The sequence below is a fragment of the Anabrus simplex genome, chromosome 2 (genome assembly GCF_040414725.1).
Source record: "Anabrus simplex isolate iqAnaSimp1 chromosome 2, ASM4041472v1, whole genome shotgun sequence".
In the NCBI taxonomy this organism is placed as follows: Eukaryota; Metazoa; Arthropoda; class Insecta; order Orthoptera; family Tettigoniidae; genus Anabrus; species Anabrus simplex.
The window spans coordinates 281,922,929-281,947,858 of NC_090266.1; the positions used below are offsets into that span (position 1 = coordinate 281,922,929).

The 24,930-nt window shown below is 36.9% G+C and overlaps 1 protein-coding gene across 1 annotated transcript in view; it reads right to left on the minus strand.

The window, feature by feature from the left end:
• Nucleotides 1-1,249: 1,249 nt before the first annotated feature.
• LOC136863513 (ubiquitin carboxyl-terminal hydrolase 15) overlaps nucleotides 1,250-24,930 on the minus strand; it is a 463,080-nt gene continuing 439,399 nt past the window's right edge. The window contains exon 18 of the mRNA XM_068225978.1: nucleotides 1,250-1,349. Within this exon, the coding sequence (XP_068082079.1) occupies nucleotides 1,308-1,349 (42 nt within the window). The 3' untranslated portion in view covers nucleotides 1,250-1,307. The remainder of the gene's footprint in view (nucleotides 1,350-24,930) is intronic.

Below are 24,930 nucleotides of genomic sequence, written 5' to 3' on the forward strand. Positions count from 1 at the left end.
GTGAAGGTAAAGTTGGAATTCAAGAGGACATTTGGGGCAAATATTCATTTATAGGAAGGGGAGTTAGGGATTGGAATAACTTACCAAGGGAGATGTTCAATAAATTTCCTATCTCATTGAAATCTTTTAAGAAAAGGCTAGGAAACAACAGATAGGGAATTTGTCACTTGGGCAACTGCCCTAAATGCAGATCAGTATTGATTGATTGATTCCATATTGTAATCGTTTCAATAAGGGAACAGGGTCTTTCTGCATATGTAGTTTCATTCACTTTCAACCACTCCTTCTGGGTGCCTAACTTTTTTGTCAGGCAATGTACATTGCTCCTTGATTTCTACAAAGTTGACGAGGCAAAACACGGAACTAATTTTATGGGGTTGATTAATGTTCATAAAATAGAGACGATGCAATGGAGATTACAATGATCCTCCCAAAAGCCATATCTGCATTTAGCAGAAAAAATTTGTGTGTGTAATATTTAACAATTTGAGCAAAATTAGGTATGATAAAGGAAAAAAATATTAAAATCATTCAAATCAGGGCAACTTTGAAGAACTTTGGTAAAAACATTGGTTCTTTATTAGTTCACAAATACTTTTGCCATCCAGTGTACTGTTCATTACTAGCACTAGAGTATTATCATTGCTTAAAAATGGAGACTTAATATCTGCAAGTTTGTCTACAGATGAAATGAAAATCTTAAAAGAATACAATATATTCTTTTGGTACTAATCACTATGATTATTATGCTGATGGTACTTGTATCTTTAGAAGTGTACTGTCTCATGTTTATATATATATTTTTAAAAACACGTTGTCATGTACACATGCTCGTCTTAGTTATACACTGAAGTATGTATTAAAATATGTTTTGTATCTGTATGTGAGAAACTTATTCTATAAAGCATCTTTTACCTCTCCTGAGTTTTATATATTCTAGTACTTAGAACTCTTGACACATACACTCTCCATTTTCCTTACATTTCTACAGCATTTTAACAAGATAAAACTATACAAAGGAATAACAAAAGAACTAATACTCCTTGTCAATAGACAATACAAAAAGCACCATAGTAACACAACCATACATCTTTTGTAATTATAGAAAAAATGCAAACAATGGCTTGCTTACAAAGATTTTAATATAAACAGTCTTAATTAATCTTTGGCTATCACAGAGAATATAATGACTGTTCATGCCCTCCCTCTGTGTCTGAAGGCAAGAAGTGGAAAGACAGGCACAGATTGGCAATTTCTCAGCATGAGATTCATTTGTCAATTTCTGTGTTCCAAGAAGATGGCAACTGCTAGTCTTGTTTTAAGTAAAACAGGACATATGCAGAATTGGTCTGAAAAAAGAATAAATTATCACATTACAACAAATATAATATATCATGTAACGTCAAAGCTTCCGTCTGTCAAAAGCACCAATTATAATCCATATAACACTTGGGTATGTGCTATAATTAATTCAAGTTTTCAACAGACCAAAAACTTTATGGTTACATTACCTGAATCGACATTGGAAAGTATGGCTTCCTTCTGAACAAAATATGATTATAAACATGGAAAATGGTTTTTAATCAGGTCCACTAAACCTCAGCAAGGAATTAAGTCATAAGCAAATGTTAATATACAATTCAGGTTAAAGGGGGTAATATAAATCTTCCAGTATCATGATACCACTGCCAACTGCATAAGTTAGTGTGTTCTGAATTGAAGGGTAAGTTTCAAATGCAGTGGATATTGAACTCTCTTTAAAAGACAGACCACTGTGCCAAAGGTTCATTTCCTAATAGAAAGGAAAACGTTTATTTCAGTGGTGGCTCATAAGAATTGTTTTAGATGTTTAGGTAGGTGGAATTATTTACCACCTCACGGTAAGCTATATTTTTGTCTATAGCTAATCTAATCAATTATTCACTGAACATAAGTATTATTTTTGCCTGATTTCCGTACAATTATATTATTTCCGAGAAAGAGTTTTAACCAGTCTTAGGGTTGGGAAACTTATCTCAGGGTAGTTACGATACTAGGAAGTTCCCACACCTGAGAAAAAGTTTCCCTATCTAATAAGTTTTTGAATAGAAATTGTAACATTTATATGACCTTGCATGCTCTCTGAAAATAACTCCTGTTGAACAATACTTGTAGCTCTTTCCTAAGACACATCTCATTTAGAGAGGGGCACATCTTTGTTACAGTACTCAATTTACTTTCAGGATAAAATTCCAAAAGAATTTAAAAAACATCAACTTCCAACAACCTTGATGCTCATAAATGGGCAAAAATGCTAATCTATTCTCAACATTGGCAGTGACTACGTAAGCTCATTTCTTAGTGGCTGCTGAAAAACAGGGGCTGTACACTTTTCGATGCAGATTGTTCATCGAAACATGGACTTTCTTCAATGGCAGTATGTCTCTTTCTGTTCTACATTTGGTCCCCTATTAACATCAGCTTTTCTGTTACAACTGTTTGATAAGAAAACTTCATGTGGCATCAGAACATAGTGTAAATTTCAGACTCATGTTGGGCAATAGGCCAGTGCTCTCCCATTGGGTTATGGCATCAACACATTCTGAGGTGCTGTATTACAGCTTGCACACACAAACAATGGCCCACTCTATGGGGCAAACCTCATTGTGCGCCTTGCAATGTTGCCGGACTACTGAATCTCCAATAAAATTTGACAGTGTTACTCCAATGCCAAACAGACGGACAAAAGTGAAATCCCGTTATGCCTCACTGTCAGTACAATTGACAATTACAATTGGTAATGTATCTAGCTACACTACTTTAGGAACACATCAGGCAGAGTCTTGTATCAGGAACTCTGACATGTCTATCACCTTTTCCTTTATACACAGAGGCTGCAATAGCAATTCTCCATTCATTTGGTATAGCTCCTTCATGCAAACAATAATCAAATAAGTACTTCAGATAGGGTACTATATCCCAATCCACTGTCGTTAGTATTGACCCATATCATAATATGGTTTAATTTATTTATTATAACACTGTGGCATAATTTTATTTAAGCGCTCAATACAGTTGCGGAAAGTGAAGGAAGGAACCCCGGATGGCCGTGCCATAGGCTGTCAGAAACCTGTATCACTCCGGTAGGAACAATTTCCTCTAGTTGGACTTGAGCGGCAAGCCGTGATTTAAATCATGCAGACCTCTATATGTTGGCGTCCCCAAGCACAGCACTCTTGAGGTGGTGAGATATTAATGAGGGGATGTACCGAACAATTGTCACAGGTTGGCAAACTTGTCTTTTCTAGGGCTGGGATCATCCAAATTTCAATCAATTCATCCGCCACTCATAATTAAGATTAGAATTATCGATTAACACGAGCCGATAATATTATTTACTTGTGCCAAACATTATATATGCGTATTTACGGGAGCGGCCGTTAATATCTGGCTAGCTTTTTCAAATGAAAAGGGAGTGTTAGCTGGTGGTTACCCTCGAAGCTAGCGTCCTCTAGAGGCTATAAAATCTGCGATGAGAAAGGAAGGGCCCTCATTGTCTCATACTCACTCAAGCCAAGTGCGAAGTGTCGTAATTCGTGAGCCAACAAGACATATGTCTTTGTGAAGTTTTTGTTAAACTGAAGTACAACCGCCGTGATTTAATTCACAAGACCTAGTGACAATATAAAATTATAAGTATTATTTAACGCATACCCGAATTGTTTTATTAACGTGTGCGAGTCCTTTAAAATATATCCGCTGTCAAGGACTGATTGCAACCGGGCCAGTTTCCTTAATTTAGTGCCACACAGATTGATCTTATATCTGCGCGGAGGCTATAGTCAAATAATAGCCAATAGTAAGGTTGTAGTCATGTGTTCGAGCATGCTAAGCAGTGAAGTAGATGTTTCTAACGTAACTCAACAGTTCCAGATATAACCGATATCAAGGAGACAGCAACCAAGAAGTATCCCGGAGTCGAGAAGAGGACCTTCATCCCTGTGCTGTATGCCGCAGGCATGGGCAAAGCACGCATGATGTAGCGGTTATGTGATTGGTTGCTGATGAAGAAGCTGCTGCCAAGTTAAGTCTTTTTGTTCTATAAACATGTGAAGTTATATCTAGATGCACTAGTTAGGGCATACATAAACAAGTAAATTAATCTGTAAATGTAAGCCAGAGTGGCATTTGTTCTGCTCATTTTAAGTAAAGTTGAAGCGAGCTCGATAGCTGCAGTCACTTAAGGGCAGCCAGCGGGTTCAAACCCCAGTGTCGGCAGTCCTGAAGATAGTTTTCCGTAGTTTCCTATTTTCACTGTACTGTACCTCAATTAAGGCTACAGTCACTTCCTTCCCACTCCTATCCCATCGTCGCCATAAGACCTATCTGCGACGGTGCAACATAAAGCCAATTGTAAAAAAGAAAAAGTAAAGTTAAAGACGTTCAGGGCTGTATGCATGCCAGGTTCCCGAGCTAAGTGTTTACATAATTTAGATGGGGATAAGGGATAGAATAGGTTAGATATATGTGTGTGTTATAGTTATGGGTATTTTATTCCTGTATGAGTTGATTTTAGTTGGAGTTGTATGGGCAGATTCTTCACAAAAACTAATGGGCGGTATGCCATCAGCATCGTAATATTAAAGAAGATTAGACTAGAGACAGCATATATTAGGATGTTTCTATGCATGACGCATGATTTTCAGTTGTGAGGAGACGCAACTGAAGATCTTTCAATGTCGATAGTAGAATAGGGTCTTTGGGTGTGGTAGCAGGCAAATTCATGAATGTAGCGGTCATCAAACTGAGGTTCAATTATATGCGAGGCTAGAGAATTGCCGAGAGATATTTACGGGGCTGAGATGTTGAGAGTTAGGCAATGAAAGCCATGTTGTTATACTTGGAGCTAAGATATATGTGAGTTGGTAAGCCAACCTGTTTAATACGAGATAATGTAAGGATGTGAGCTATATTTTGTTGGTGAGAATCGCGGGTCATTCTGAAACACGGAGAATGTTGGCCAGGCCCCGGACGGGATATTGTTCTGACCCAGTCAGAAAGCCTCCCCCCCCTCGTCGCAGATCTTGGTTGAGGGCAAAGAGAGAAAAGTAATGAAATGAAATGGCGTATGGCTTTTACTGCCAGGAGTGTCCGAGGACATGTTCGGCTCGCCAGGTGCAGGTCTTTTTTTTATTTAACTCCCGTAGGCGACTGAACGTCGTGATGAGGATGAAATGATGACGAAGACAACACATACATCCAGTCCCCATGTCAGCGAAATTAACCACTGATGATTAAATTTCCTAACCTTCCCGGGATTCGAACCCGGGACCCCTGTGACCATAGGCCAGCACGCTAACCAACTAGCCATGGAGCCGGACAAAGAAAAAGTGAAAGTTATTTATGAATGATCCCCATATTTGCGTGAAATGCATGACCACTAAGTCCAGCTATTCTGATGTTACGTTGCAAACAGCTACTCTTCCCTGTCGTGTCAAATAATGCTAATATGCTGTGTCTATGTGTGAGATATGCGATGCCCGCTGTCTGGATGTGTTGGGTTCTAGACCCGACACCTCTGTCAACTTCAGTGTGTATATTCTGGGTGTGTTTTATTTTTCAGGTGTGATTTTTTTGGGATGTGTATTATCGTCTCCAGTGTTTTTATTTCTGCGGTACCGAGCTCGATAGCTGCAGTCGCTTAAGTGCGGCCAGTATCCAGTATTCGGGAGACAGTAGGTTCGAACCCCACTGTCGGCAGGCCTGAAAATGTTTTTCCGTGGTTTCCCATTTTCACACCAGGCAAATGCTGGAACTATACCTTAATTAAGGCCACGGCCGCTTCCTTCCCACTCCTATCACCTCCCTGTCCCATCGTCGCCGTAAGACCTATCTGTGTCGGTGCGACGTAAAACAACTAGCCAAAAAAATATTTCTGCGGTGTGATGTTGTCGTTTGTTGATTAACGGGGAGGCATAGCCTGATGGCTAATTTTGGGAAGAGAGGATCTGACCTTATCCATGCTCATGGGTACGGACCCATATGATTAGAATCTGTGTTTATTTTGGACGGGTAATTTAGACGCAGTCCTGAACAAGTGTTGTATACATTTGTTTCAGAGTGATCAGTATGTATATATGTAAATTAGGCCAATTACTAGTGTATCGGATATTACTATAGCACCTCATGAACGGTTAGATATCGAGTCATCGGGCAAAGAACTAGGGACTTAACGGTGCAGGCAACATAACGAAATAAAGTGTAATTCAGCCATATTTCATGTAAGCTATGTCTTTCTAATTTATCGAGTTTGTTACCTGTTTTTATTTATAAACATTTTGTTAATAATGTTATTTTATGTATATGTGCGTGTCACTTGCCTTTGATTAACCAATGGTCGGTTATTCGTTTGTTCTATATTATTTTTTATTTAGTATGATTTTAATTCCTGTTTTTAGTTTAATAAGCCCATTCTAACCGATTACCTGCATTCTCATAAATAGATTTATATGTAAGTATTACCAGTCCATATTCTTTGGTATATTTTAGTAGTTACTTATTTATTCTCCACACCTGGACGCATGACACACTTCTACACTGAGCTAGGCCAAAATTAAGACAGGATATGGTACATATAAACTTGGCACCCAACATCGTGTAGCAGTATTGTTATTTGTGGGCAACTTTTTATCCACGTTGGTAGATATAAAGTGGTCACCGAAACAGGTGGCAGTATTGTTTGTGAGAAAATTTTATGTCCATATTGGACCATATAAATTTGACGCCTATCATTTAGGTATTTCAATAGTAGTATTCTTGGTTCAAAGCCTGAGTGACCATATATAGTACTCAGTGTGTCAGGCATTTGCATTTGTTTGTTGGCAATATGTCAGGCATTTTCGATTTTTGAAGGAGGATAGGTAACTTCGAACCTGGCGCATTAGAAATGGCGAAGTCTGGTCTCTTGTTCGATGCCCAGACAATCATCAAATCTGGCAACGTAAAGTGTTAGACAAATTTGTATGTCTAGTAGTCCTAAGTTCCATACCACGTGTGCTTTGTATGCGAATATGAAAGGGCAATGTTTCTATTGAAATCAAGTGCTTAGGAGAGATCAGTAAATCCTAAATACATGGAGTCACGCTGGGTGTAAATCAGCAATTAAGTTACGTAAATTATAGTGTAACATAGGTAGTGAATGAGAACCATTGAGCCAATTAGTTAGGCGTGTCAAATTAAAATTGAGCAACTCAATTTGAGTTCGAGAACAAGAAAATGATTTCTCACGTATGAGGTAAAAGTGGGCGATGCTTATATTCATCAGATATAATTTGACACGGAGACAGCCTAGGATTTGCTTAGCTCGGCAGATCTGCATAGCCAGTTAGATTGACTGTTTATAGTAATTTAGATACACAAGATCACCTCAGTCTCAAGTGAAAGTGTGTAGCGATAGTTGCATCAATATTGAATGTTAAGGGTTATACCGAAAATATTAGCTTCAAGGCGGAGATATAGATGTAAATATGGTTACATGTTGATGTCAAACACATAGCACTGAGCCCAAAATTAGGAGTCTTAGCCATTTTGATAACATATTTGAGGCTGTGAAACTTTAAAAAAATTCCAATTTTTCGGACACCATCAGTTATATATAATATTATTATGATTGCATAAAACATGGAATGAAGTCATTATACAGCTTCTAAATGGCGAGTTTTTGATCCAAGTTTATTTGATTTTATTAACGTAGAATGATAGAAGCTGGGAAATTAAAGTAAATTATAAGAGACATAGAATATGGAATTTACATAATATTAATAAATTGGTGGCGATGAGCAGCCGCGCTGTCGCATTTTAAAGAAGCATTATGTCTGAAACTTGGAGGACTTGTTAGTGAGGATGGAGAGGGCTGCAGATGGGACTGCACGGCGTGAACAGCAGCGCATAGTTAAAGCAGAACAGGACAAAGCTGAAATATTAGATAGCATGGATAAGGCCGCGGAGAAGACTGATATGTTTGGTGAACAATTATTCAGAATAATGAGACATTAACTCAGTTAACACAAGACACTAAGTTCATGAAGGAAAAGCTCGGGGAATTGGAATAAAAATTGATACCGTACAATAGTGTTGTAAGGAAGGAATGGATAGGCTAGAGAAGCAGTTAGGAGAGATAGAAAATAGGGCAGAAGTACAAACAGAAACGCTCCGAGGTTCTGTTGGGGAACTGAAAAGCCAGGTGGCGCTAAGTGCAGAAAGCCAGGAGAATCTACTGTAATCTAAGAACGTCCTCCGAAGGAACAGATGGCTCTTGAAAACAAACCCAGGAAAGATTAAAAATGATCGGTTTATGATCAGAATAAGTACATCGAAAATCTACAGCCTGTTGAAAATCTACAGCCTGTTTCCAGTCATTCGACAGGGTCAGGAATGGAATGAATAAAGCCCCCATCTAGCGGCGACAATAGGAATTGTGCCGGCAGCCGAAACCTGACGCACTCCTCTGGGCAATGATTAATGGAGACAAATTAAATGAAGTTATATTGGACAGTGTTGCTGAAATGAATGATGACAGGGAAAACCGGAGTATCCGGAGAAAACCTGTCCCGCCCCCGTTTTGTCCAGCACGAATGTCACATGGAGAGACCGGGATTTGAACCACGGAACCCAGCTGTGAGAGGCCGGCGCGCTGCCCCCTGAGCAACGGAGGCTCCTTATAAATACATTATGAACAGTAAAATCAATTGGTCTCACCTTTTACACCCCACCGCCGTTAAGTTTATTTACCCCCCCCCCCCAAAAAAAATTAAAAGAAGGCGTGTATCGTTATGTTTAAAGGAGATTCCAAACACCAATGTTTAGGTCTATTACCTTCAGTTTTGAGATTAAAATAATTCACTTTTTTCACTTTCACACTCCTTCCCCCCAAAAAACCTAAGTGAATTTTCCGGCAAAAAATACTTGTTTCTTTAATAGTGAAGGGTGTTCTAAATACCAATTATCATGACTGTAAATGCTTCAGTTTTGATTTATGTGTCCTCATGAAAGGAATTCAACTCCTTTTCACTCCCGACCCCCAAGATGATTCCCCCCTCTAAAACGGGCTTATCTTTGTTTTTGAAGGAGATCTGAATACCAAATTTTCACGTCTGTAGGCCCTAACAACCTTAGTTTTCATTAGATCTAAGTATTCTCATACAATTAAATCAATTAATTTTTCAATTCTTTCACCTCCCTCCCCCCCCCCCATTCATTGGATTTTCCGAGAATACGTGTTTCTTTACTTTTAAAGCAGATTCCAAATATCAAATTTCACGTCTGTAACATCTTCATTTTTGAGATAACAGTAGCCTAATTAAAAGAATTCAACACCAGTTTCCGGAAACTAAAAATTAACGTTTCTTTATTTCTAATAGAGATAAAAATACAATTTTTCACTTCTGTAACATGTTAAGTTTTTTGAGATATACTGTATAAATTCTCATTTTAAAATTTCACCCCCTTTTTAGTTCCCCTTAAGATGAGTTTCCAAAAACAAATCGCCTTTGTTTCTTTACATTTGCAGGAGATTCCAAATATCACTTTTTACGTCTATAACATTCTCCGTTTCTCAGATATTCTGGAGATATAGTCTTTCAAAAAATTCACCCCAATATGTCACTTCTGTTTAACCGCCATTAATTGGATTTTCCAAAAGCAAAAAAATACGTGTTTCTTTATTTTTAAAGGAGATCCCATATTCAAATTTTCACTTCTGTAATATCTTCAGTTTCTGAGATATATGTATCCTCATTAAAGGCATCCAAACCATTATTAACCCTTTTACACCCCTCCTATTCTGATTTACAGAAAACAAAAGAACGTGTTCCTTTATTTTTAAAGGAGATTTTAAATATCAATTTTTACATGTGCAAAATTTTAAAGTTTTGAGATACAGATACACTTATTTTAAAAATCCCCCTTTTTACCCCCCGCAGTATTTGGATATTCCAAAAGCAAAAAAAGTTTCTTTATTTTTAAAGGAGGTCGCAAATAGCAATTTTCAGGTCTGTAATATCTTCAGTTTCTGAGATTTAAGTATCCTCATTAAAGGCATTCAACCTCTTTTTCACCCTTGTCTCGGGATTTTCCGAAAACAAAAAATACATGTTTCTTTATTTTTAAAGGAAATTCAAAATAACAATTTTCACATCTGTAAACTTTTAAAATTTTAAGATGTAGATTCACTCATTTTATAAATTCAACCCCCTTTTCACCCCCTATTATTTGGATTTTCAAAAAACGAAAGATACTTGTTTCTTTATTATTTTTAAAGTAGATCCCAAATACCAATTTTCAGGTCTGTAATATCTTCAGGTTCTGAAATATAATTAGCCTCATTAAAGGCATTCAACATTTTTCACCCTTTTCCACCCTTCCTATTGGGATCTTCCGAAAACAAAAATATTAGTGTTTCTTTATTTTTAAAGGACATTCTAAATACTAATTTTTACATCTATACACTTTAAAAGTTTTGTGATATAGAGACAATCATTTTAAAAATTCACCCCCTTTTCATCCTTTCATGAATTGGATTTTCCAAAAACAAAAAATACGTGTTTCTTTATTTTTAAAGGAGATCCAAAACACCAATTTTCAGGTCTGTAATAGCTTCAGTTTCTGAAATATAAGTATCCTCATTAAATGCATTCAAACATTTCTTCACCCCTTTCCACCCCTCCTATTGCTATTTTCCGAAAACAAAAAATACGTGTTTCTTTATTTTTAATGAAGATTCTAAATACCAATTTTTACATCTGTAAACTTTCAAAGTTTTGAGATATAGATACACTCATTTTAAAAATTCACCCCCTTTTCACCCTCCCATTAATTGGATTTTCCAAAAACAAAAAATACGTGTTTCTTTATTTTTAAAAGAGATCAAAAGTACAAATTTTCAGGTCTGTAATACCTTCACCTTCTGAGATATAAGTTTCGGTATCCTGATTAAAGGCATTCAACAAATTTTTCACCCTTTTTCAACCGTCTTGTTGGGATTTTCTGAAAACAAAAGAAATGCATGTTTCCTTATTTTTAAAGAAGATTCTAAATACCAATTTTTACATTTGTAAACTTTTAAAGTTTTGAGATATAGGTACTCTCATTTTAATATTTCACCCCCTTTTCACCCCCTTAGCGACGGAATATACAAATATCCTCTCTTAGCGAACACCTACATCTTAGTATGAATGTATCCCCAAAATTTCATTTCATTATGTCCAGTAGTTTTGGCTCGGCGGTGATGAATCAGTCAGTCAGTCAGTCAGTCAGTCAGTCAGTCAGTCAGTCAGTCAGTCAGTCAGTCAGTCAGTCAGTCAGTCAGTCAGTCAGTCAGTCAGGACAAGCTATTTTATATATATATATTAAGAAGCTTCTTCGGGTTTGCCCAATGTAGCTCGCTGAACATTGGTTGCAATTTAACTTATATACACCTGATTTGTTGTATTTATTCCCGATGTTATTGATTTTGTGCTGGTTATAAAAAGATTAGTATTGTTGTTGATTGTTTTAAAAGAAATATTGACATTATGCTTCTTAAGAATATTAGTGATTTTGTAAAAAAAAATTTATTGGCGTAAGTGAAGGTGGTACAGTTATCTGTTTTCTTTTTCATCTGTCTGAGCAGATTTGAGGTGCTATTGCCATTAGTGCTGAAACTGAGAATGCTATACTGAAATTGCGAGCCAATTAAACAGAAATTAGATTCAATGTTCGTAAAAATCTCTCTAACCTAATTGAAATCAACAAACCTAAGGCTCCTTTATTCCCTAAAAAGCCACTGATTCTTTAAAACAATGAAAGCCGTTTTCAAGGAAACCCTTGTACAATAGTCCATAGAGAATATGTTCTAATGAATATTTTTTCTTAAAAAGTTCACGGAAAAATGCCAATTTATACATTATTCATATATAAGTAATTGTCGAAATGAAAAAATCTAGATTTCATAATGTGGCTCCTGTTACTATTGCAGATTAAAATATTACTAATTGGTAGTTGTCAATTCTTTTTAAACATGCTTTCCTCTGGAAAAGAATCTCCTGTCTTTTTACGGTCTTGTGTCTGGTGTAGTAGTGATGCGTTCTTTCTTGTTCACGTACTTGAGGAGGTGGAAGAGATGGGGATATTGGTGTGTCATTAACTTCCTTGTTGTTACCTTCAGCTTCAAATCAGGAGGAAAACATCGAGGGCTATCTGGAGGTGGAGATTTTAATTCTTTTCTCGTGATCTTTTTGAAGCATTTTCAAATACACCAGAATTTGATCATATAATGGGTTCTTATATTCTATAGCCTCATTAAGGTTATCGTTTTTCTTTACTAGTTGGTCTAAATGAATGTATAGATCTTCATATGTATTCATTAAGCTGCCCTTTTTTAATTTTGTTATGATGGTCAGGTCTTGTTCTATGTTGGTAAATTTACGACCTGTGGCAGTCATGTGTGTTCCCATAGCTGAGAATCTTCTATGTTTTTCAGGCCAGATTGTTCTATGTATGTATTCTTGCATTCAAACCATGTAAGTTTATATATTCCCGAATCAAAAAATTATATTATTCAGAGAGATTTACAACTGCTTCCAATTGTAGAAAGAATTTGTTGTTTGAGTCATCAGTCCATAGACTGGTTTGATGCAACTCTCCATGCCAACCTATCCTGTGCTAACCTTTTCCTTTCTACGTAACTATTACATCATACATCTGCTCTAATTTGCTTGAGAAAGAATTTATATATTTTATCTTGAGTATTTTGTTTTTAATGTTGTCATTTAATCTTCTTTAGTTCATTTTAAGGACACTTTCTCTCAAGCATTGATACTTTGTCAATATATGAATTTTTCATCTAAACAGTGTTATGTCGTTGAAGATGTTAATAATATACGAAACATGTACCACTTTTAATCAATAAGTTGCCTTAAGCAATTAATGTATCGACAAGGTGGAAAAAAAAATACTTAGTTGTGAAAGTCAGGAGGTGTTTCTCTCGCCCGAGGAATATTTGCTTTAGTTTCTTGAAAAGCTATGAATACATATACAGCCATTAGCGGAAGTTGAATTTATCTGCTATGATAAAAATTCTCTTTACATGGCTGCTATAAGAGAAGCTATCTACTGCCCTTACGAACTTCCCGAAAATTCTTTTTCTACAGAACCTGGAGAATATGCAAATCTTCTCTTCTACATGCTTCTCAAACAACAATTTTCTATTAACCTACAATTCCTATAAAGTTGGTGTTACTAGCGTAAGCCTCATGATTAGCTTCTTGCTTGAATAATAATAATAATAATAATAATAATAATAGTTTTACTTCCCGCTAACTACTTTCATGGTTTTTCAGAGGTGCCAAGGTGCTGAAATTTTGTCCTACAGGTAAGTCTACCTACCTGAAGCTGGCACAATTCTTTAGAGATGGGAATGTTGGAGTACGTCTTCACATATTGACACTATAAATTGTGTAATTTTCCTTCTTTCCAATATTCCTAGTTCTGTTACAGAAATCGCTTCTCACCGAGCTCGATAGCTGCAGTCGCTTAAGTGCGGCAAGTATCCAGTAATCGGGAGATAGTGGGTTCGAGCCCCACTGTCGGCAGGCCTGAAGATGGTTTTCCGTGGTTTCCCATTTTCACACCAGGCAAATGCCGGGGCTGTACCTTAATTAAGGCCACGGACGCTTCCTTCCACTTCCTAGGCCTTTCCTAACCCATCGTCCTCGGGCGAGAGAAACACCTCCTGACTTTCACAACTAAGTATTTTTTTTATTTTCCACCTTGTCGATACATTAATTGCTTAAGGCAACTTATTGATTAAAAGTGGTACATGTTTCGTATATTATTAACATCTTCAACGACATAACACTGTTTAGATGAAAAATTCATATATTGACAAAGTATCAATGCTTGAGAGAAAGTGTCCTTAAAATGAACTAAAGAAGATTAAATGACAACATTAAAAACAAAATACTCAAGATAAAATATATAAATTCTTTCTCAAGCAAATTAGAGCAGATGTATGATGTAATAGTTACGTAGAAAGGAAAAGGTTAGCACAGGATAGGTTGGCATGGAGAGTTGCATCAAACCAGTCTATGGACTGATGACTCAAACAACAGATTCTTTCTACAATTGGAAGCAGTTGTAAATCTCTCTGAAAAATATAATTTTTTGATTCGGGAATATATAAACTTACATGCTTTGACGGTGCGACGTAAAACAAATAACAAAAAAAAAAAAAAAAAAAGGAAATCGCTTCTATTACTTACTATTGTCTCCGTTGTGAATTTAAAATGCTTTCTTAAGAATACCCGCATAAATTTGGCCACCGTACGTCGGGCTATTTCTATAGTTTACTATCAATCTTATGGGTATTTCTTGCTTATGGATTTTTGGCAATGCCCTCGTAGTGGGTATTCCTGGGTTCTTAATAATTAGACTATTCTAATTCCATTGAATTCTATCCTCCAGTTCAGAATTGAACAGATATGGAGTTTACCTGGGAAGAATTGGCAATATTAGAAACAAGGCCTAAGAATAATTTGTCGTAGGTATGACATCGTAATTGGTGTAAAACCTTCAATTAGTATGTTTAATATATTTTAATTATAGTTTAATTAATGCTAAATTATCTTTTATTAACTGTTAAATATGACTAGTACATGGTTTCCCTGTAAATACAGGGTGGCGCACGATAAGTCACCCGATTGAATTTTGATCCTACAAGTATACTACTGGGGTAACAGCTTTCAAATTGTGCGCTTAACTTCGTGCAGTTCATGAAAATTACTCCAGATGTCGTTACGAGTTCATCGTTTCCGTTTTGAGTCCGCCATTTCAGTTTGCCGCGATGGCGGACAAAGGACCGTCGCACAAAAGATGAATATTGTGTTACTGTTCGCGGCGACGAACAGTGTTACATTAACACAGAGAAGGTTTCGTGCTCATTTCGGCACACGGTGGGCTCCCAGCCCACAGACAATACGCAGATTACATCACAAATTTGCAGGTACTGGATCTGTTTTGGAGTGTAAGCGGCCACATGCACGTACCGTACGTTCGCCGCGAAATATTGAAGCGGTTTGAGTGGCTTTGACTGGTAGTCCGAGTAAATCAACAGGAAGAGCCAGTGCCGAGTTGGGAATTTCACGCCGATCTGTACAAAGAATTATTCAATCCGAGCTTCGCTTGTATCCATACAAGATGACTGTGGCGCATAAGCTTACTGCAAAATATAAGGAGCGGAGACTACAGTTTGCAAGGTGGGCAATCGAGTAAGACCAAGAGGCAGTGTTACACAACACATGGTTTTCGGACGAAGCTTATTTTTACGTGAACGGTGTTTTGAACAAACAGAACGTTCGATTTTGGGCACGTGAACCTCTGCGAATAGTCCACATGAAAGACACCTACGGGGAGAAAGTGTGCGTGTGGGTCGCAATATCAAGCCATGGAATCATCGGTCCGTTTTTCTTCGATGCTACAGTAACCGGTGAACGCTATTTAGACATGCTGCGAAACCAGTTATTTCCTCAACTTATGGCCACAGGTCTTCCATTGCAGACACAATGGGTAATGCAGGATGGAGCACGCTCCCATACTGCCAACGTTGTGATTGATTTCCTAAACGAAAGATTTGGCCTTAGGGTATTGTCAAACAGATTTCCAGAACGTTATGAAGGAGGATGAATGTGGCCGCCTCACAGCCGGGACATTAATCCATGTGACTTCTTCCTTTGGGGCTTCCTTAAAGATAAGGTGTACCGCAGAAAACCCGAAAATGCAGTGCAAATTAGGGCCATCAATGTGGAGTTATGCCGCGCCATTCCAGAAGATTTGTGTCGGAGAGTCATCACAAATGTACGTGTGCGACTTGAAGAAGTTGTAAAACAAAACGGCAGTCATGTTGAACATGTTATTCATTAGGTTGTATTTCCAAGCTATATTCTTTACTTCTACATCAATAAATTACAAATCCTGTCAACAACAAATGTGTTATTCATGAAACAAATCAGGTGACTTACCGTGCGCCATCCTATATGTAGTATAACATTGTATAACCTCAAATACGTATTGTGTATAAGTTTAACCTCTAAATCTAGATAGTCGAAAGCGGTAGAAAATTCCATAATGTTTGTATGTTAGACTTGTTGTACTATATTTGGTACATATGAAAGTTTCTGGAAACTTACTGTAAGGTTTTATTATTCAGATACATGTAGAAACATTACGAATGTTGTAAATGTTTCCATATGGATTAGTAAATAGTCAACGAATGTTCGAGTACCCGTTCGACTAGCTGGTCGATCGATGTTCCGAGCGTGTTCCATTAGAGTGTTGTAAGAACTCTTCCAGAAGTCGATCATTCTAGATGGTTGATCGAATAGTATAAATATCGAGCTGTCAGTCAGTGAAATTAGTTCTTAGTTCTTAGGACTCAGGCAAATAATAATAATAATAATAATAATAATAATAATAATAATAATAATAATAATAATAATAATAATAATAATAATAATAAAATTACTCAGGCAGGTGATGGACTGGGAGTGACTGTTGGGCTCCGAGGTGGAGTCTGAGTATTGGAGTTGAGTGAGTGAGGCGGTGAATTCAAGAGAGTGCATGTTATAATGCGCGAGTCAGTGTTGTTGATATATGTACTGGTCAGAATCGACTTTAGGATACTCCGCTATTGAGTGTTGCATAGTGTCATTTGGGACTGTGTATAATTGTGTGTTGTGACGAACAGTGTAAATAAAGTCATTTATATTAGGAAGTGAACGTGTTCTTGTGTGATATTTATTTACGTAAAATAAAATCGCAGCGTAGAACGATAAATTGGATGAAAAATTGTAATAAGGAAATAGTGGAGATAACAGTAGAAGTAGAACACATCATATCCACAGTTGAATCCGAGGAACAAGAAGTGACAAGGCTTGAAGTGAGAAAAGAAATGTCCAAGATAACATAATACAATAATAGAATCATAATAAAAAAGAAAATTTAAGGACTGAAAGGGAAAATTGAAAGCAACAGTATTACAGTAACCGAAGCGGACAAGGGTAATACGATTGTTCCAAAGAATAAACAAGAATACATTCATAAAACAGAGGAGTTTCTAAAGAATGACAAGTTCACTTTAATTAAGAATGATCCAACAAACGTAGTTCACAATCATTTTCAAAAGATGTTAAAAGAAGTAGGATTGGTATTGGACTCGAAAGACGTGAATAGCGTACTTTTTTTCAAAATGGCGCCCGGTAATGACGACGTAGTGTTTTATTCTCCGAGAAAATTAACCGTAAAATGTGACGAAAAGTGCGGAAAATGTCGAAAATTAGTGAAAAATGGAATGTTGCGTGATTCATGTGATCGATGGTGGCGTTATAAGTGCGGAAATTGCCCTAGAGACGTAAAAACTAATGAAAATGTTGACTGGATTTGTGAGCAGTGTGTTCGGAATGTTGTTGTTGGGGACGGCCTTGACGAAGCACCGAAAACAGTCGATGAGGAATATAAAAGTGCATTAGAAATTATAAACATTCTAAAAAAAGGACAATGAGACCCTTAAAGTTGAAAATCAAGAATTAAAAGAAAGACTGCGATCGCTAGAATTTGGGACTGACCATTCTTCGAGTGATATACCGGTTCAAGCAACAAACTCGAGCACGTGGTGTCAAGTAGTTCGTGGATGGCCGGCTAAGAAGAAATCTACAACTGAATTCCCGGAAATAAACATCAGAAATAAGTTTTCTGCCCTAAATAATTTAATTCTGGAAGAAAGTGATCGCGCGCGTGAAACCAAATCATCGCGATCCGTTGCCGTGCCGAGTTTAAAATTTAGGCCTAGAATTCAGATTCAAGACCCAGTTAGGCCTAAATCAGCGAAGGTAGCTGTGTTTGGTGATAGCCAAGGAAGGGGAATTGCGGGAGTGATTAACGACGAGAATATAGCAGCAACCGGAGAAATATATCCAGGAGCTTCTATCAGCAGTGTTGTGGAAAACGTAGAAGCAGCAACTAGGAACTTCGGGAGCGGCGATGCAGTGCTTATCATCGGTGGGACGAACGACGTAGCTCGTGACGACGCCAAGAATGTAAGATCACAACTTAAACATACACTGGGGAAGCTGACCCACACTAACGTTTTTGTAGTGAACGTGCCCCACAGGCATGATTTGAGTAGAGACTCGTGTGTGAACATTGAAGTGGACAAGGTCAATACAGATATTGTTAAAATTTGTAAACATTTTCGGAATACTCAGGTTATTGAATGCAGCAGTTTTGAGAGATACTGTTATACAAAACATGGCCTCCATCTAAATAATTCAGGTAAACGAAAGATAGCAAATATTGTTCTAGATTTTATTAATCTTAAGATATGTACCGGTACTGTAAAACAGGCAACTCCCTTGAGTTATAATACTGACCAGGAAAACTAGTAGAAAGAGCCAGCTGTACTTCAAGCTGGCTCAGTCAACTAGAAAAAGAAACTCAGGATAGTAAAGAATTTCAAGTTACCCAATTGCAACAGTCAAGTTTTAGGGAGGAAGGGGGTCTGAGATTGCTCTTGGTAAACTGTCAAAGTGTAGTAAATAAACAATTAAAATTCGGTACATTGATGGAATCTTATGAGACTGATGTGGTGATAGGAGTGGAATCGTGGTTGAAAGAAGGGGTGGGTAATAGAGAAGTATTTCCAGAAGGGTACACAGTCTATCGTAGAGACCGAGGAGATAAAAAGGGAGGGTGGGTGTTTATTCTGGTGAAGGAAACTTACTGTTCACATGAATGGTTTACCGATGAAAGGGATGAAATATTAGGGATAAAATTAGTTTGTGATAATATGAAGGAGGTGGTAATTATAGGAACATACAGGCCTGGAAGAGAGGAAAGAGACATGGAAATCTTTGAAAAAATAATAGATTATACTCATAAAAACAATAATAATGATATGGTAATAATTGGGGGAGATCTAAATTTGCCTGAAGTTGAATGGAAAGGAGCTGCAAGTGAAGCCCATGAACAGAAACTGGCAAATAAGTTAATTTGGGAGGGAGGATTTACACAAGTAGTACAAGAACCGACTCGTCTCAATAACTTACTAGATGTATTCTTGGTTAAACCATGGGAAATTGTTGACAAAACTGAGGTAATGAAGGAATAGGAGACCATAAGGCTGTAATAATGGATGTGGGACTGGTACCAAAAAGGCTTAATAAGAGGGTTACACAAGACAAGAAATTGTACAGAAAAACTAAAGTTGATGAATTTGGGACTTACCTTAAATCACAATTCAGTTGTTGGATAAGTGAAGGGAGTAACGTGGATACACTTTGGGCTAAATTTAAAGGAATTATTTGGGAAGGAGAGAAGAGATTTGTACCTGTTAAGAAGGGTAAAATGACCTCAGACCCTGTTTATTATACAAGGGAAATAAGAAAATTAAAAAGAAAATGTAGAATAGTAAACAGGAAAATCAAAGAGGGTAGGGAGAGTAGAGAAACTAGAAAACAGCTAATGAGGGAACTGAATAGAGTGAAAAAGGAAGCAAAAGAGAATTATATGAATGGCATACTTCAAGAGGGTAATGACCACAAAGGGAAATGGAAAAAGCTGTATTCATATATCAGGAATCAAAAAGGAAAAGGAATCCAAATTCCTACAATGGTGGGAGAAGGGGGTGAACACTATTTAACAGATACTGAGAAAGCAAACCTATTTAGTACGGAATTTACAGATTCAGTAGATGATTGTCAAGAGTTGGAAACTGAAACAGAAGATAGAGAAGGAGAGAGACAGACGGAAACAAGAAGCTTCTCATTCACAAATGAAGATATTTTCAGAGAAATCCAACTGCTTCAGCAAGGAAAAGCAGCAGGAAGTGATCAAATTACTGGGGAGGTATTAAAGACAATGGGGTGGTACATAGTGCCTTATTTAAAATTTCTCTTTGACTATGTCATAAATAATAGTGTAATACCAAAGGAATGGAAGGAATCTATAATAATATCAATTTATAAAGGAAAGGGTCATAAAAGGAAACCAGAGAACTACAGACCAATCAGCCTGACCAGTATAGTTTGTAAAATTCTGGAGAGTTTAATATCGAAGTACATCAGAGGGATATGTGATGATAAAACTTGGTTCATGAGGAGCCAGTATGGATTTAGAAAGAAATTTTCTTGTGAGGCACAACTGGTGGGATTTCAGCAGGACATACCAGATCAGTTGGATTCGGGAGGTCAGTTAGATTGCATAGCCATAGATCTTTCCAAAGCCTTTGATAGAGTGGAACATGGAATATTATTAAAGAAATTGGAGGGAATAGGATTGGACGTAAGGGTTACACGTTGGATAAAAGCATTCCTAAATTCAAGGGTTCAGAAAGTCAAAGTAGGAAATAATGTATCTCAGGAAGAGAAAGTTTGGAAGGGAATTGCACAGGGTAGTATAATCGGTCCGTTACTTTTCTTAATATACGCTAATGATTTAGGGAACAATATAACATCAAAAATAAGATTGTATGCAGATGACATAATTGTTTATAGGGAAATAAACAACATTGAGGATTGTACAGAATTACAAAGGGACCTTGAAAGTATCCAACAATGGGTTGAAGAAAATAATATGAAGGTTAATGGAGGCAAATCAACTGTTACAACTTTTACAAACAGGAGCTTTAAAACTGAATTTGAATATACTTTGGATGAGGTAGTTATCCCAAAAGATGGCAAGTGCAAATACTTAGGTGTGAGATTTGAAAGTAATTTGCACTGGAAGGGTCATATTGATGACATTGTTGGGAAAGCATACAGATCATTACATGTCATAATGAGGCTACTTAAAGGATGCAACAAAGAATTAAAAGAAAAAAGTTACTTGAGTATGGTTCGTCCATTATTGGAATATGCAAACAGTGTTTGGGATCCTCACCAAGAATACCTAATAAAAGAAATAGATAGTGTGCAGAGGAAAGCAGCAAGATTTGTAACAGGGGATTTCAGGAGAAAGAGTAGTGTATCAGAAATATTAAAGGAACTTGGGTGGGAAACTTTAAGTAAGAGAAGGGAGAAAACTAGACTTATAGGTTTATATAGAGCCTATACATGAGAAGAAGCATGGGGAGATATCCGTGAGAGGCTTCAGTTGGAAAATAATTATATCGGCAGGACTGACCACAAATATAAAATTAGAAGGAATTTTAGCCGAAGCGATTGGGGTAAATTTTCATTCATTGGGAAGGGTGTGAAGGAGTGGAACAGTTTACCAGGGGTAGTGTTTGATCCTTTTCCAAAATCTGTACAGATATTCAGGAAGAGAATAAACAGCAACAGAGAAAATAAATGAAGTGTTAGAGGGCATTCGACCAGAGCAGGTTATTGTAAATAAAAAAATGTGTGTGAATAAATTAATTCCATCCCCTGGTCTAAGGAGTTTGGACAGCCAAATTAGGGGACTGCCTGTAGGGGTGAAGTACAGTGGGGACTTCGAGGGCCCTGGGACCGCTACGGTAGCTGTGAAGGCCCTTCAGGAACTCTGAAAAGTGGTGGCAAAAGGGGCTCTGGTTAAGACGCAGCAGGTCATTATGCTACTTAGGATCCAGAACGGGTAAAAAAAAAAAAAAGTTAATAAATAAATGCAATGTAAATATTAATGTTATACCAGTTGTATAGTATCATTTGAAGTAATTCCACATACTGTATATCAGTTGACTATATTTGTAAGTAGTACAGGAGATGATATAAGTAGAATTTTGTAAACAATATAAATTTATTAAGGATGAGCTGTGTATTTAATAGAAAACATTGTTACCGTAAATTGTATAATATTGTATTATAGGAAAAATTTTCTTCTCTTGTTAATTTAATATTTAGTGCTTGACAATAATGTATTTTAGTGTACCATTTGCCACCGAGGTAGACACCTCATTTGCAAATAAAGAGATTTTGATTTGATTTGACATTGCCCAAAATCCATTGGCAATAAATACCCATAAGACTGATAGTAAGATATAGAAATAGCCTGATGTACGGTTTGGCCAAATTTATACAGGTATTCTTAAGAAAGCATTTTAAATTCACAATGGAGACAATAGTTAGTAAAACACGTGATTTCTGTAACAGAACTAGGAATATACAGATGAAGGAAAATTACACAATTCATAGTATCGATATTAAAGACATGTAACGGTACTCCAACAATAAATATTGTTAAAAGGAATTTAACAGAACACAGCGGGTTAAGTAAAATAGAGATTGAAGAATTTATCAAGTTGTTAGCATATACATTAGAGAACAATTATTTTGGGCTTAATAACAAACCCCAGCATCGGGTATTCTGGCAAATATTTACATGGACTAATTGGAACCAAATAAGATAATTGAGAAAATCAAAGGGTTAATCAAATGGGTGAGATAAGTAGATGATGTTTTCTTTATAGACGAACAGAAAACAGGTCCAGTAGAAATATTAAGAAGAGTGAATGAAATAGACGAAGATATTAAATTTACAATGGAGTCAGAGGAAGCAGGATCATTTGAACTATTTAGAGGTCAAGATAACGAGAAATTATGGCGAATTAGACTACCAGGATTTTAGAAAGGAAACTACCGGTACTAGTACTATTATTAGGAATGACTCCAACCATCCAGAGCAACAGAAGAATGCAACATTTTACAGTTTGATTAGTATGGCCTTTAAGTTTCCCTTAAAAAGACGAGCTTTCGAAAAAGAAATGAATACGATATATGATATCATGAATGGGAATGGATATTCAAAGAAATATGTAGACAAAATAAAGAGCAAGTTAGTAAATATACACAGATCAACTTTGGAAACAAAAAAGAAAGGAAGAATGTGGCGGTAATTACATTCCACAACCACAAGAGATATTCGTATGGAATTAAAAAAAATTAACAGAAAGGGCATTGATACTGCGTTTAAGACAAACAACAATAGAAAGATAATTTTATTAAATTCACATAAAGTTAATAAATACAGTAAATTCAACAAATCAGGAGTATATTGCATCAAGTGCCAAAGTTGTGGAAAACAATAAATAGGACAATCAGGAAAGAATTTGGAGACTAGATACAAGGAGCATATGGATGAAGTAAGACACAGGAGGTTTTCAGCAACAGGCGAACAAATAGAGGAGTATAGTCTCGAATTTACAGAAATAGATCTTGTTGTTGTTGTATGAGTCATCAAGACTGGTTTGATGCAGCGCTCCTAGCCACGCTATCCTGTGCTAACCTTTTCATTTCTACGTAACTACTGCATCCTACATCTGCTCTAATCTGCTTGTCACATTCAAACCTTGGTCTACCCCTACTGTTCTTACCACCTAAACTTCCTTAAAAAACCAACTGCACAAGTCCTGGGTGTCTTAAGATGTGTCCTATCATTCTATCTCTTCTTCTTGTCAAATTTAGCCAAATCGATCTCTTCTCACCAATTTGATTCAGTATCTCTTCATTTGCGATTCGATCTATCCATCTCACCTTCAGCATTCTTCTGTAACACCACGTTTAGAAAGCTTCTATTCTCTTTCTATTTGAGCCAGTTATCGTCCACATTTCACTTACATACAATGCCACGCTCCACACGATAGTCTTCAAAAACATCTTTCTAATTCCTATATCAATGTTTGAAGTTAGCAAATTTCTTTTCTTAACAAAGCTCTTCCTTGCTTCTGCTAGTCTGCATTTGATGTCCTCCTCACTTCTGCCATCGTGGGTTATTTTACTACCCAAGTAACAATATTCATCTACTTCCTTTAAGACTTCATTTCCTAATCTAATATTTCCTGCATCACCTGCCTGCGTTCGACTGCACTCGATTACTTTTGGATTGGACTTATTTATTTTCATCTTGTACTCCTTACCCAAGATTTCATCCATACCATTCAGCAGCTTCTTGAGATCTTCTGCAGTCTCAGATAAAATAACAATATCACCGACAAATCTCAAGGTTTTGATTTGCTCTCCTTGGATTGTGATTCCCTTTCCAAATTCCTCTTTGATTTCCTTTACTGCCTGTTCTATGTAAACACTGAAGAGGAGGGGGTACAAACTGCAGCTTTGCCTCACTCCTTTCTTGATTGCTGCTTCTTTTTCAAAGCCCTCGATTCTTATCACTGCAGACTGATTTTTATACAGATTGTAGACAATTCTTCGTTCTCGGTATCTGATCCCAATCACCTTCAGAATTGTAAATAGTTTGGTCCAATCAACATTATCGAATGCCTTTTCTAGATCTATGAATGCCATGTACGTGGGCTTGTCCTTCTTGATTCGATCCTCTAAGATCAGATGTAAAGTTAGGATTATTTCACGTGTTCCTACATTTCTTCTGAAGCCAAATTGATCTTCTCCCAACTCAGCTACAACTTGTTTTTCCATTCTTCTGTAAATAATACGTGTTAAAATTTTGCAGGCTTAAGATACTAAATTAATGGTATGGTAGTTTTCACACCTGTCAGCACCAGCATTCTTGGGAATAGGTATAACAACATTCTGCCAAAAATCGGATGGGACTTCTCCTGTCTCATACATCTTACACACTAAATGGAATAACCTTGCCATGCTGCTTTCTCCTAAGGCAGTCAGTAATTCAGAAGGAATGTCATCAATTCCAGGTGCCTTGTTCCTATTTAGGTCTCTCACCGCTCTGTCAAACTCTGACCTCAAAATTGGGTCTCCCATTTCATCAGCATCAACAGCCTCTTCTTGTTCCAGAACCAAATTATCTACATCCTTACCTTGATACTACTGTTGGATATGTTCTTGCCATCTTTCTGCTTTGTCTTCTTTCCCTAGAAGTGGCTTTCCATCTGAGCTCTTAATATTCATACACCTAGATTTCCTTTCTCAAAATGCTTCCTTGATTTTCCTGTATGCAGCATCTATCTTTCCCAGG